The sequence below is a fragment of the Oncorhynchus mykiss genome, chromosome 12 (genome assembly GCF_013265735.2).
Source record: "Oncorhynchus mykiss isolate Arlee chromosome 12, USDA_OmykA_1.1, whole genome shotgun sequence".
In the NCBI taxonomy this organism is placed as follows: domain Eukaryota; kingdom Metazoa; phylum Chordata; class Actinopteri; order Salmoniformes; family Salmonidae; genus Oncorhynchus; species Oncorhynchus mykiss.
The window spans coordinates 91,559,343-91,571,582 of NC_048576.1; the positions used below are offsets into that span (position 1 = coordinate 91,559,343).

General features: G+C 39.7%; 2 protein-coding genes across 4 annotated transcripts in view; one reads left to right on the forward strand and one right to left on the reverse strand.

Annotated features, from left to right (window-relative positions):
- si:dkey-61p9.7 (uncharacterized protein LOC559161 homolog) overlaps positions 1-4,424 on the reverse strand; it is a 25,011-nt gene extending 20,587 nt beyond the window's left edge. The window contains exons 1-2 of one of the 2 annotated variants that reach the window (XM_036939160.1): positions 4,230-4,424; positions 109-201 (exon numbers count right to left, since the gene is read on the reverse strand). In XM_036939160.1, coding sequence (XP_036795055.1) covers positions 109-201; positions 4,230-4,318 — 182 coding nt within the window. In that variant the 5' untranslated portion in view covers positions 4,319-4,424. The remainder of the gene's footprint in view (positions 1-108; positions 202-4,229) is intronic. The other variant, XM_021558948.2, reaches the window with a different exon arrangement.
- On the forward strand, positions 3,662-9,011 carry LOC110487038 (heat shock 70 kDa protein 12A). 2 transcript variants are annotated; one of them, XM_021558937.2, is made up of 4 exons: positions 3,662-3,777; positions 6,188-6,412; positions 6,584-6,755; positions 7,534-9,011. In XM_021558937.2, exons 2-4 carry the CDS (start codon positions 6,206-6,208, stop codon positions 8,586-8,588), a joined length of 1,434 nt encoding a protein of 477 aa, XP_021414612.2. In that variant the 5' UTR covers positions 3,662-3,777; positions 6,188-6,205; the 3' UTR covers positions 8,589-9,011. The 2 variants fall into 2 exon arrangements, with proteins under 2 accessions (XP_021414612.2, XP_021414611.2); XM_021558936.2 differs by lacking the exon at positions 3,662-3,777 and adding an exon at positions 4,414-4,808.
- Positions 9,012-12,240: the final 3,229 nt, after the last annotated feature.

A 12,240-nucleotide genomic window follows, 5' to 3' on the forward strand; every position in this document is an offset into this window, starting at 1 on the left:
TATTGTTTTCAGTTAGTGCCTAAGTGCGCTCTGTACTGGACGGTCGTTTATTCTTTGTTGTTTTTGTTAAGTTTCACTTTGAAATAAACTATGTGGAACTATTCGCACGCTGCGCCTTGGTCCGCTCCTTTCGACGATCGTGACACCGTCTTCTCACTCTCTCCGTCTTTCTTCGCACACGATGGACAGCTCGAACCCTTACTACAAAAAGAGGACAATAAATATTTAGAATGAAATATGCTATGGTAGATGTTTCATCTCTTTTGCCCTTATCACGATACAGGTACGGTTTGTCATACACCATTGTGTCCTCTACACGAAATGTCATTATCCAAGTTCAGTGTTTATACTGAGTTGGTTTCAGGCTGGAACGGGCCTGAAAGTTGAAGAAATTATGAGCAATGATGTTATGACAAAGAAATTATAAAATATATATAATATTATATATATAAAATAATAAACAATAGCACATATGGGATTGTTGTGGAGGTATTGGCTGTACGTTTTCATTCAACAATATTTTGCAGTGACTTTTTTTAGTGGGAAACGCTGCTTGCACATTCTAACATATTACCTACCGACTTGAGAAAGAGAGGACAGTAGCCTATGCAGATGTACAGTAGCCCACACTTGATGAACGGTCAATGAAAATTCTACTGGCTGACAGATTGTATTTCTCCGTCTTATTGTGGTATGGCGCTGAGATTAAATATGGTTATACTTATGTACCGCACCCCATAGGCTACTAATAGTGGCTAGTATTTACTGACAAATTAAATAAAAGTGTGTTGGTCGCTTACAAAGTTTTAGGTTATAGCGGGTGCAGCAAAATGCTTGGATTACTAGTTCCTAACAGTGCGGCAAAAATGTCAAAGTACACAAATAATAATCAAAAACTAGAAACAACAAAACAATCATAAAGGGCAATTTAATGAGATATGGATGAATTGTGTTAAATTGTTTTGAAGACAGAGCAACGTTGGGAAAATATAGTTGGTATAATAAATATTCATCCATGTGGATTTTTTGCTCTGTTACAACCTGGAACTAAAATGGATTAGAAAAATGGATTTTATTCTCACTGATCTAGACAAATTTATGGAAGCCTGTCCCCCCCCCAAAAAAACAAAAGTCTGACTACTAGTTATAAAATAGTAAGTCATAATTATGATATATAATAATAGGTCGTTGTTATGAGGTAGAAAGTCATAACTAGAAAAGTACATTTCCTGAAGGAAATATGGTGTGCTTGCTAGTATTTATGGTTGTGAAATACATTATTAAAGTGGTAGTGACTGCAGTAGTAATGGTATTGAATGGTTGTAGTTAAATGTAGGTAGATGGAAAGATTGAATAATTGATTGCAGGAATAGGATAAGATAAGTTAGGAAAGCCTGAACATGTGAAAGTTGGATTGGTATCTCTAGCTTGAACGGTTTATGAGTTACTGATGGTGAGTTATTTTATGCTAATTTATACAGTTATAGTTGATCTAAGAATGTAAAATGAGGATAGCTTGAACATATAAAAGTTGGTTTGGTATTTCTAGCTTGAACGGTTTAAGAGTTACTGTTGATGAGTTACACTATATATACAAAAGTTTGTGGACACCCTTTTAAATTAGTGGATTCGGCTATTCCAGCCACACCCATAGCTGACAGGTGTATAAAATCGATCACGCATCCGTGCAATCTCAATAGACAAACACTGGCAGTAGAATGGCCTTACTAAAGAGCTTAGTGACTTTCAACGTGGCACCGTCATAGGATGCAACCTTTCCAACAAGTCATATTTTTACCCTGCTAGAGCTACCTCGGTCAACTGTAAGTGTTGTTATTGTGAAGTGGAAACATCTAGGAGCAACAACGGTGGCCAAGAAAGTGGACAATGAGACCGTCGAGTGCTGAAGCATGTAGCTCATAAAAATTGTCTGTGCTCGGTTGCAACACTCACTACCGAGTTCCAAACTGCCTCTGGAAGCAACGGAGCAATTAGGACTTACAAGAGCAATTATGGTTAAGTGCCTTGTTTAATGGCATAGACAGATTTTTCACCTAGTCGGCTCGGGGATGCGAAGCAGCGACCTTTTGGTTACTGACCCAACGCTTTTAACCGCTAGGATACCTGCCGCCCTTCATGAAATGGGTTTCCATGGGCAAGCAGCCGCACACAAGCCTAAGATCACCATGCGCAATGCCAAGCATAGACTGGAGAGCTGTAAAACTCGCCGCAATTGGACTCTGGAGCAGTGGAAATGTGTTTTCTGGAGTGATGAATCGCGCTTCACCATCTGGCAGTCCGACGGACAAATATAGTTTTGGTGGGTGCCAGGAGAACGCTACCTGCCAGCATGCATAGTGCCAACTGTAAACTCTGTTTTTCATGGTTCGGGATAGACCCCTTAGTTCCAGTGAAGGGATATCTTAACGTTACAGCCTACAATGACTTTGTAGACGATTCTGTGGAGTTATTTTATGCACATTTTTATAGTTATAGTTCCTACAGATTTTAAAGAATTACCAATAAAAAGTTGCATAAAATAACTCACCAACCGTAACTGTTGAACAGTTCAAGCTAGAGACACCAAACCGACGTTCACATGTTCAGGTTATCTTAACTTCAAATTCTCTAAAGTCTGTATAACTACACTGAACAAAAATATAAACGCAGTGCTGTTGCCAGAGAATTGAATGTTCATTTCTCTACCATAAGCCGCCTCCAAAGTCATTTTAGAGAATTTGGCAGTATGTCCAACCAGTCTCACAACCACAGACCACGTGCACCCACGCCAGCCCAAGACCTCCACATCCGGCTTCTTCACCTGCGGGATTGTTTGAGACCAGCCACCTGAACAGCTGATGAAACTGTGTTTGCACAACCAAAGAATTTCTGCACCACTGTCAGAAACCGTCTCAGGGAAGCTCATCTGCGTGCTTGTCGTCCTCACCAGGGTCTTGACCTGACTGCAGTTTGGTGTCATAACCGACATCAGTGGTAAAATGCTCACCTCCAATGGCCACTGGCACGCTGGAGAAGTGTGCTCTTCACAGATGAATCCCGGTTTCAACTGTAGTGGGCAGATAGCAGACAGCGTATATGGTGTGTGGGTGAGCGGTTTGCGGATGTCAACGTTGTGAACAGAGTGCCCCATGGTGGCAGTGAGGTTATGGTATGGACAGGCATAACCTACGGACAATGAACACAATTGCATTTTATTGATGGCAATTTGAATGCTCGCGTCGAGGCAAGCAACACCGAAGCATGCATGAGAGCACCAGCTGTTTCAGACGACTGTGTGATCACGCTCTCTGTAGCCGATGTGAGCAGGACCTATAAACAGGTCAACATTCACAAGGCCGCAGGGCCATACGGATTACCAGGACATGTTCTCAGAGCATGCACAGACCAACTGGCAAGTGAATGTTGACCTTTTCAGACATTTTCAACCTCTCCCTGACCGAGTCTGTAATACCTACATGTTTCAAGCAGACCACCATTGTCCCTGTGCCCAAGAAAGTGAAGGTAACCTACCTAAATTACTATCGCCCTAAGCACTCACGTTGGAAGTCATGTAGTGCTTTGAAAGGCTGGTCATGGCTCACATCAACACCATCAGTGTTGAACAGCATAGTGCCCACAAAGCTCATCACTAAGCTAAGGACCCTGGGACTAAACACCTCCCTCTGCAACTGGATCCTGTTTGTGAAATCAGCATACAATATTTCTAGCTAGCTGAATTTCCCCGCCACCATCTTCCATCTGTGTGCACTGAGTTGGGTGGGTTGTCTATGTTCCTTTTTCTATGTTTTGGGATTTCTGTGTTTGGCCTGGTATGGTTCTGAATCAGAGGCAGCTGTTTATCGTTGTCCCTGATTGAGAACCATATGTAGGTAGCCTGGTTTCACTTTTGAGTTGTGGGTGATTATTTTCCATGTTCGTGTTTGTTACCACACGGGACCGTTTCGTTTGTTTCACTTTGATATTTTGTATTTGAATAGTGTTCAGGTTGGCTCATTAAAATGGACACATACAACGCTGCAAATTGTAGTCGTTAGTAGTCGTTTTACTTGAATGTCAGCAATGTTTGTTTTGTGTGAAGAGTTTTGAAAATAGACCACAGACATGTGAAATTAGTAAAAAAGCAATTCAAATGTTTTGACATTTACTACTTGAATGTAAATAAATGTATTGAGAAAAAAAAACTGCGGGTAGATGGAGATACTACTTACATGTTGGCAATCAAGGTCTCAAACTGATTTTTAATTCCCTCCAAGTCCTTTTTTGTCGATTCCAAACATGGACAGTGCTGATAGCTCATGTTTGGCACGTTTTCACTGTCCACCTTTGCTGTGTTTAGTAGTGATACTGTTGTGTTCCTGCTAATATACCCCTTCACACAAGGGTTGGGCTTCTCAAGTGTTGAAAGTGAAAGCCAAACTTTTAGCTATAAATTCAACCGCTTGTCAAACTAAGGTTTAGAGAAGCTGGAAATAAGTCATTGTTAAAACATAAGGCTTGGTTCTAAAATGGGTGGATGGTTTCTTATCGCCATTGACTTTGGCACAGCATACAGTGGCTATGCCTTCTGTGTGTCATCTGGAAATTCCGAACCAAGACCCAGGGTTCCGAAGTGGGGACAGGAACATGGATTCAACTCCCCAAAGACTCCCACCTGCATTTTGTTTGATGAACATGAAGAATTTAAAATGTTTGGCTTTGACGCTAAAATGGCGTACACAAAAATGCATGGAGCTGACGCACAGAAACATTATCTTTTTGAAAACTCAAAAATGGAACTTTATAGCAAAGTAAGTACTTAGTAGGTTACTTACTAATGAAATGACAAACAACCTAATGATTGAACTGCCATTGTATTAATACAAAATGTGACTTGGTACTAGTAGAGGGGCCTACTAAAGGCATCGGTTATGTAATTAGTACCCCAGCATGTGCGTTATTCCTGAGGGTGATTCATAGGGGATACGTTTTTGTAATTATTATGACGGAAGCCTGTACATTTTTATTCTAGGCGTGAAAATATTTTAACATCATGGCTAGACGATCATAATCTATACAGGTAATCCATACTCATTATTTTAGCGATCCACAGTAGACGTCTGTCCCATCCTAATGGAAATCCCCCAATCCTGTTGATGTGAGCTAAACAGATGACAGATGAGAAAGTGAACTTGCCATTTCCAAAAAGTGTAGCTCAGTAGGGAATCGAGGACGCTCTGCTTTGCGATCTATTTCTTACAGTCAGGGTTGAATACATGTGCTGCACTTTGTTTTAAGAGTCAACTCTAATGTCGCGCAAAACATACGGATGCCAGTATATATGCACGGAAATAGTATTATCAGAGGACGGTGGAGTTACCCGAAAACCCTTTTTTTCTGGTGTTAAATGTTAAACCCTATTCAATGGGATTAGTTTATTTAAACGGATGCATTTTGTTTTACTGTGGGAGTTCGGCTAATGAAATGAATGAAATGAATGTCATAAATGTGCAATACAAAATAATTGTTCCTATAGGCTTATTTAATGAAACCCTGGCTGTTGGTGTAGTAGCCAATATATTTAAAGAAGGGAATCCCAGATTCCCCCACTGAGCCAAACTTTTTGGAAATGGCACGTTCACTTTCTCATCCATAAATGCTTCTCAGGTGTAACTAATGTCCAGCAGCTTAAATCAGCAGGATTGCTGGCACTTACAGTATATTAGGATGGACAAATCGCTAAAATAATTATACTTCCTCAATTTAAATATCATGGTACACCTATACATTTGGTAGCCAAATAAGAGTAATCAGTGTAGCCTATTATCGTCTTGACATTATGTTTAAATATCTTCAAGCCTAGAATAAAAACGTCCATGAGTCAATTGAATAAAAACAATTATAATAATTAAGGGGCAGTTTCACACTAAACCCGTACAAATTGTCTGGAGCACATGCTGGAATAATAATGGCATAACCAACATCTCTAGTAATACTAGTTCCATCCGAACAGGGCTTTACTCTCCTGCCGTTTAAAAATGACTGAAATGGCAGATTCGCATGGGACAAAATGTACTTGGATGTGGTGGTGCACATCATTACAATACCCGACCTGCTGTAAAAAGTAATGTAAAAGGTGTCACTTGTTTCAATATGTTATTTTGGATTTATGTTGTATACTCTTTTTCAGACAATCAATAAGAACTTGATGATTAAAGCACACAATGGGAAATCGATGAGTGCTTTGAAGATAATCGCAGAAACCCTGCGGTATCTGAAGGACCATGCACTGAAAACGATTGGTGATCACACAAGTGGCAGGCAGTTCATTGCCTCAGATGTTACCTGGGTCCTGACTGTTCCAGCCATATGGGATGCTGCAGCCAAGCAGTTCATGAGAGAGGCAGCAACAGCGGTGAGCTATGGGACATGTATGTGTTGTGATTGTCTTATTTTACATGTAAACATTTAGCCATCATTTGGAAGTATGATTTTATTGAGTTCAGTACATTTGTCAGCTTTACCAATCACAATACAGTTGTTCCTTCCAATAACTACATATAATTGTGTTTTAACTCATTTCCAGGCTGGTCTTGTGACAGATCTAAACTCAGACAGCTTAATACTGGCTTTGGAACCAGAGGCAGCATCAGTCTGGTGTAAGAAGCTTCCATCCGATGGTTTTATAGCAGAAGAGATTAACGAAGACACATTGGAGAAAACCCCTGGAACCAAGTACATGGTTGTGGACTGTGGCGGTATGGTGATAAGAGCATCTCAAACAATTCACAATTTATTTATCTATTTCAAACAAGTGTTTACTATATGCATGGTCATTCCAATCCCAAATAGACTGTCAGCCTCAGTAGGTCATCAGCCCAGCAGCCATAGAGCAGGGAAAGGCAATAGGTGGCCTTCAGACCAAATCCAAATCTGCTGATTTTATTTGGCTCTGCAAACTCGTCTGTTTTTAGAATATTCATTGTTAATTAAGGAATAAAAACACAAACAATGCCAGGAATTTACTTCAAAATAACTTGACTTTGGGAATTCTGTTCCCAATTATTCCCACAAATAAATGTCATATGATCATGGCTCAATGTAACGAAGGTATGAAATGATTGTGTTATTATCAAATAAATTGTAGACTATAGAACAAAATAAGTTGATGCTGGATACTCAAATTCAGAAAAAGCATATGTGCACAAATAACTTCCAGAAGTAATTAAGGCAGTCAGTTTTTTTTCGGCATTGTTTACTATACAGCATCAACTTATTTTTATTGTATAGTATTTATTCCAATGATCAAAGACCACCTCATGGTTTACATTTATAACCAAAGAAACACTCCTCTCCTGTGTCTTTGAAATGTTGGCTACTTGTCAGTCTGGGCTTAGTTGTCAGTTTGCAGTGTATAAATAGTTATAAGCTGTATTTCAAATTATCATTTTGGTATAATTTACAAAAAGAGCTGCATTGCAGGAAGAAAATATGGCTTGTAGTATATTTAACAGGTCTGATATTGTGCTTTTTCAGGTGGAACTATTGACATAACAGTGCATGAGGTGCTACAAGGTGGAACACTGAAGGAGCTGCACAAGGCCTCTGGAAATGACATGGGAGGGGGGACTGTTGACAAGAATTTGAAAATGTTCCTAAGAGAAATATTCTCTGATGAACTATGGGATGACTATGAGAAATGTTATGCCCCTGAGCTGCAAAAGATGATGTATGGCTTTTCTCTACTTAAGGGTACAGATGATGACATAGACATATCCTGCCCTTACAACTTGGGAGAATTAGCAAAGAAATACCACTCAGAAATGTCAGACTTCTTCAAGACAAGTCAGGGAGCTTCCTGGGAGGAGGGGTCAATCAAAATCACAAAAGAAAGAATGCGGTCCTTCTTTGATGATAGTTTTAAAGGGATTACTGAGAGCATCAGACAAATCTTGAAAAGTAAAAGTAAGGACAATCCTGAAGGCCTCAGCATTGACTTCATTCTCTTAGTGGGAGGTTATGCCTCATGTAACACACTGCGGAGTCACATTAAACAGCAGTTTAGTGGTCAATGCAAAGTGCTCTTTCCAACTGATCCCCAGGAGGTCATTATCAAGGGGGCTGTTCTGTTTGGGAAAAACCCCAAGGTAGTGTCGTCACGAGTCAGTGCCCTGACTTATGGAATCACTGTATATCAGAGGTTTGATGAGTCAAAGCACAAACCTGAGAAGAAATTCACAACTAATGAGGGAACTGAGTACTGCTGTGATGTTTTCCATAAACTGGTGGAGAAGGGTGAGTCAGTGGGTTGTGATGAAGTCAGGGAACACATCTTCAATCCCGTATCAAGTGATCAGACGGAAATATCTTTCAGTTTTTTCAGCACAGAGAGACTGAATGCCAAATATGTTGATGAGTGGGGAATGGATCAGATTGGATCTTTCACTGTTCAAAGTCCTGACACCACAAAGGGTCTGGACCGCAGCATCAGGTTAGAAATCAAGTTTGGTTTCACAGAAATGCAAGCCACGGCTACTGACATAGAATCAAAACAAACTCAATCAATCAAACTGGACTTTTTGAGGAATTAAAAACACACGATGCAAAACGTTTTGCAAATTGAGCTATACATTACAGCAATGCATTACAGAAATACATCAAGAGACTAGATGCATAGTCAATACAATACAGACACTTCAAAAACAGGAAACTGGAATGTGAGTTATTGTTATATTCAGCTCTTATTATTAGTAATGTTCTTGTTATGCCAGTGTCTCCTATCCACAGGATTCAACCCATTTTAACATGTAATACAAGTTCAGTATAGACAAATCTTCACTTTATCATTATGGAAATACTGTATGTGTTAACTATGCACAAAATATAGAAGTAATTTGCATACAGGAAATTATTAGTGTTTAGACTAAGGAATGCTGTGTTTGTCCTGCACTCTAAAAATATGTTGAGATGTATCTGGCATGTCAAAAGATAAATAAACATGTGTTCCATGCTTAATATTAAACGTTTCTGTACTTCCTTCTAAGCCATATAATGTATGTAGTTTCTGACCAATACATTTATTAGTGTTAATATAATAATAATTTGTTAACATTTATATTTATCTGTATTTTGTATCTAGAAATACAGCATCTAGTAAGTGAATTTCTGTGGTGTATTTATGCCATTTATAACAAGATAACAAAGTAACTAGCAGCAAAAGCTAGCAAGATTACTTAGGTTCTGATGCAAACATGTTTCTAGAAATTGTTTAAATAAAATTTATATTTTTTTTACACCTAAACTGCTGGGCCTCGCTACCACCCTTACTAGCCATTTTGACTGCAACATTCTAACACATACATTTAATACATGCTATGGAAAAGTACTTTGGTTGTGTTTATGAAGGTGTTGGTTAACAGAATACAAAAACATTTTTATTTCAAGGAACACAATAACATTTTCATTAGTATGTTACTGTAAACGATTTGTTACCTCTCACGCCTGCTCATGTGTAGAGCTGGTAGAGCACAAAATGAACAGCAGTTACTCTAGGTGTCGTGTCTTTGGCATCATTAAACTGAAGACTGATTTATCAAATAACTCTCTGTAATTATTATTATGCAATTAAACTGATTAATCATGTAACTGTAATTAACTAGGATGTCGGGGCACCAAGGAAACTATTCAGATAAAAAAGTTATAATTTTCCTAATATAACTTTCAGATATTTGAATCGCGTTCAATGATACCGAATTCCTAGCTGCAGACTAGTAATTAATATCAAAGACGTGTTCTTATTCTGTCGGTATCGATAGTCTAAGAGTTTAACCACGTGGGATGGTTAAACGATTCAGCAATCGTCTCAAACCTTGGCCCTCTCCTTATCAAGGTAAGCTGGTCTGCAACCTTTGTCCTCTCGTAATTGAAAGAAACATGGTCTGTTGAGAAATTCTCAAGGTGGGGGTTTTATTCGGAAGAGCAGAAAAAGGCTGTCTCATGACGCCAAGTCCTGGCTGTGTTCATGGAGCATGCCAGTGACTTAAGTGAAACTTTACACAGAAATACAATTCTCTCACATTACATCATTACATAGCATCCCATAATTTCACAAATAGTTTAATCTTTCCTCATTCATCCTGTACAGCAATTAGATGCAAGCCTCATAACTGAGGCTATTATATAAACAGCGTTATGGTAATGTGGCCATACCGTCTCCCATGAGTTTTACAAATTTGTACCAAACGGACCAGTTCGTAGCTGGATTCTTCACCGATTTTTATACCTTCTCCAGAACATAAATGTTGTTCGGACCTCAAGTTCTGTGAGGTGGAAGAAATTCCTTTGTTCTCTCTATGAAAACTCACTGGTTCTATACTGTGGCCATGAGGAGATAATCTCCTCCAGGAATTTACAACCTGAGGTCGCAGCAGCCTGAGTGTGGGAGACAGAGAGAGGGGGATGGGGCTTGCTGTACCCAAAGAGGGCAACGTCATGACATAGGAAAAAGTTACATTTTGAAATAGAACTCATATCTTCAGTTGTTTGGCAACGGTAAATGTTTTGGAAACCTCAGAATCTGCTCTTTCTGATACTATATAGAAATCAAACGTCTCACCTGCATGTGACTTTGTAGGAGCATTGGAAAAAGTAACTTTTTGGTGCGTGTAACATTCCCCAACAAGAAAACCAAAAAATGTTGCTCAAAACAGAAAGAGGACCTAACAAAGAGTCAATGACAACCAAAACAAAACAGGTGGGGTTTTAGGAGGGGTTCTGAAAAACACTCATGGGGCTGTCAACTGAAAATTGCATCGCAACAACAACCTTGACCTAAAAGACACCCACCATGAGAGCCCACTAAGAAGCAAACAAAATGAAAACCCACAACAAACTTAAAGACAGGAGGCAAACCAAAAAGTTGTCGCAAAACAAAATCAGATAAAGGATTGTCTTTCTGGAAATCAATAGGGAGAACCAACTATCAAGACAACTGGAACAGTGGGCCAGCCACTCTTAAATAGCACCTGGGCCAGCACAGTTGAAACACCTACCCACTAATGGCAAACCAGCACAGGTAGAACACATACTGACTAACGACACTACGTGCTAACGTCCAACCTCCAAACATGAATGGAAAAACCAATGCCTGTGACACCTTCCCACTTAAGGCAACAATATATCCTATATTTTTATTGAACAAGTTGGCTCACCACCAACAGAAAACAACTTCCATCTCACAACATAATCTTAAATACATCGCCTTCTCCAATATAAACTGGTGTCTATTGGCTGTCAACAATTAAATACAAGACAAAACCCTTACTTAAATATATAATATAATATATTTTTTCTCTTTTATTTCATTTTTCCCCCAAAAAAGTCACGTAAGCAACGTGAAGCAACGTCTAATCTGGTCCCCTTAGAACGAGCCCAACCAAAACAATAGCCATCTCCAAAACGTTGAAACGTGCAGTCAAATTAAATTGTGAGCCAGGGATACTGTCACGTCCTGACCTTAGTTGCTTTTTTTATGTCTCTGTTTTAGTTTGGTCAGGGCGTGAGTTGGGGTGGGCATTGTATGTTTTTGTTCTAGGTTTGGTATTTCTGTGTTTGGCCTGGTATGGTTCCCAATCAGAGGCAGCTGTCGATTGTTGTCTCTGATTGAGAACCATACTTAGGCAGCCTGTTTTCCCACTAGGATTGGTGGGTAGTTGTTTTCTGTTTTGTGTGTCTCACCTGACAGAACTGTTTCGTTTCTTTCATTCACTTTGTTATTTTGATGTTCACGTTGTGTCGTTGGTGTTGTTAGTGCTCTGGACCTTGTTACCCGTTGTTTTGGGTTGGTCAGTGTTTTGCGCCCTGCGTGTTTGGGCATTTCATTTTGGTGCCTCATTAAAGTGCATCTTTCCCCTGGACCTCTCTGCTCTCTGCGCCTGATTCCTCTCTACACACCTAGCCAGCTGTGACAGATACATACTGGCTAAACACAAAAGGTATGAACTGCCCAACCTTGAAAGTCAATCAAGTTGTCCTTACCACGGACATGTCTAATTTCAAGGGGAAACTCCTGTAAATTCTTTGGCCACTATACCTATTTTGCCAATAGGCCTGGTTTACCACACGGAGCCCTGCTGATCCATCTGTCGACGAAATAGCACGAGGGGGCCACAACAGACTTTCTTCTGCCACGACGTCCCTTCAAGGCCCTTCTGCTAGCTTGCTAGCCCTGGCCTGCTAGCTGCC

What these genes read in the sequence shown, in the direction of transcription:
- LOC110487038 (XM_021558936.2), top strand. Translation starts at nt 4,527, where the DNA reads ATGGGTGGATGGTTTCTTATCGCCATTGACTTTGGCACAGCATACAGT. An exon ending in AAATGGAACTTTATAGCAAA is followed by an intron (nt 4,809 to 6,187) that starts GTAAGTACTTAG and finishes ACTCTTTTTCAG; the next exon opens with ACAATCAATAAGAACTTGAT. An exon ending in TGAGAGAGGCAGCAACAGCG is followed by an intron (nt 6,413 to 6,583) that starts GTGAGCTATGGG and finishes ACTCATTTCCAG; the next exon opens with GCTGGTCTTGTGACAGATCT.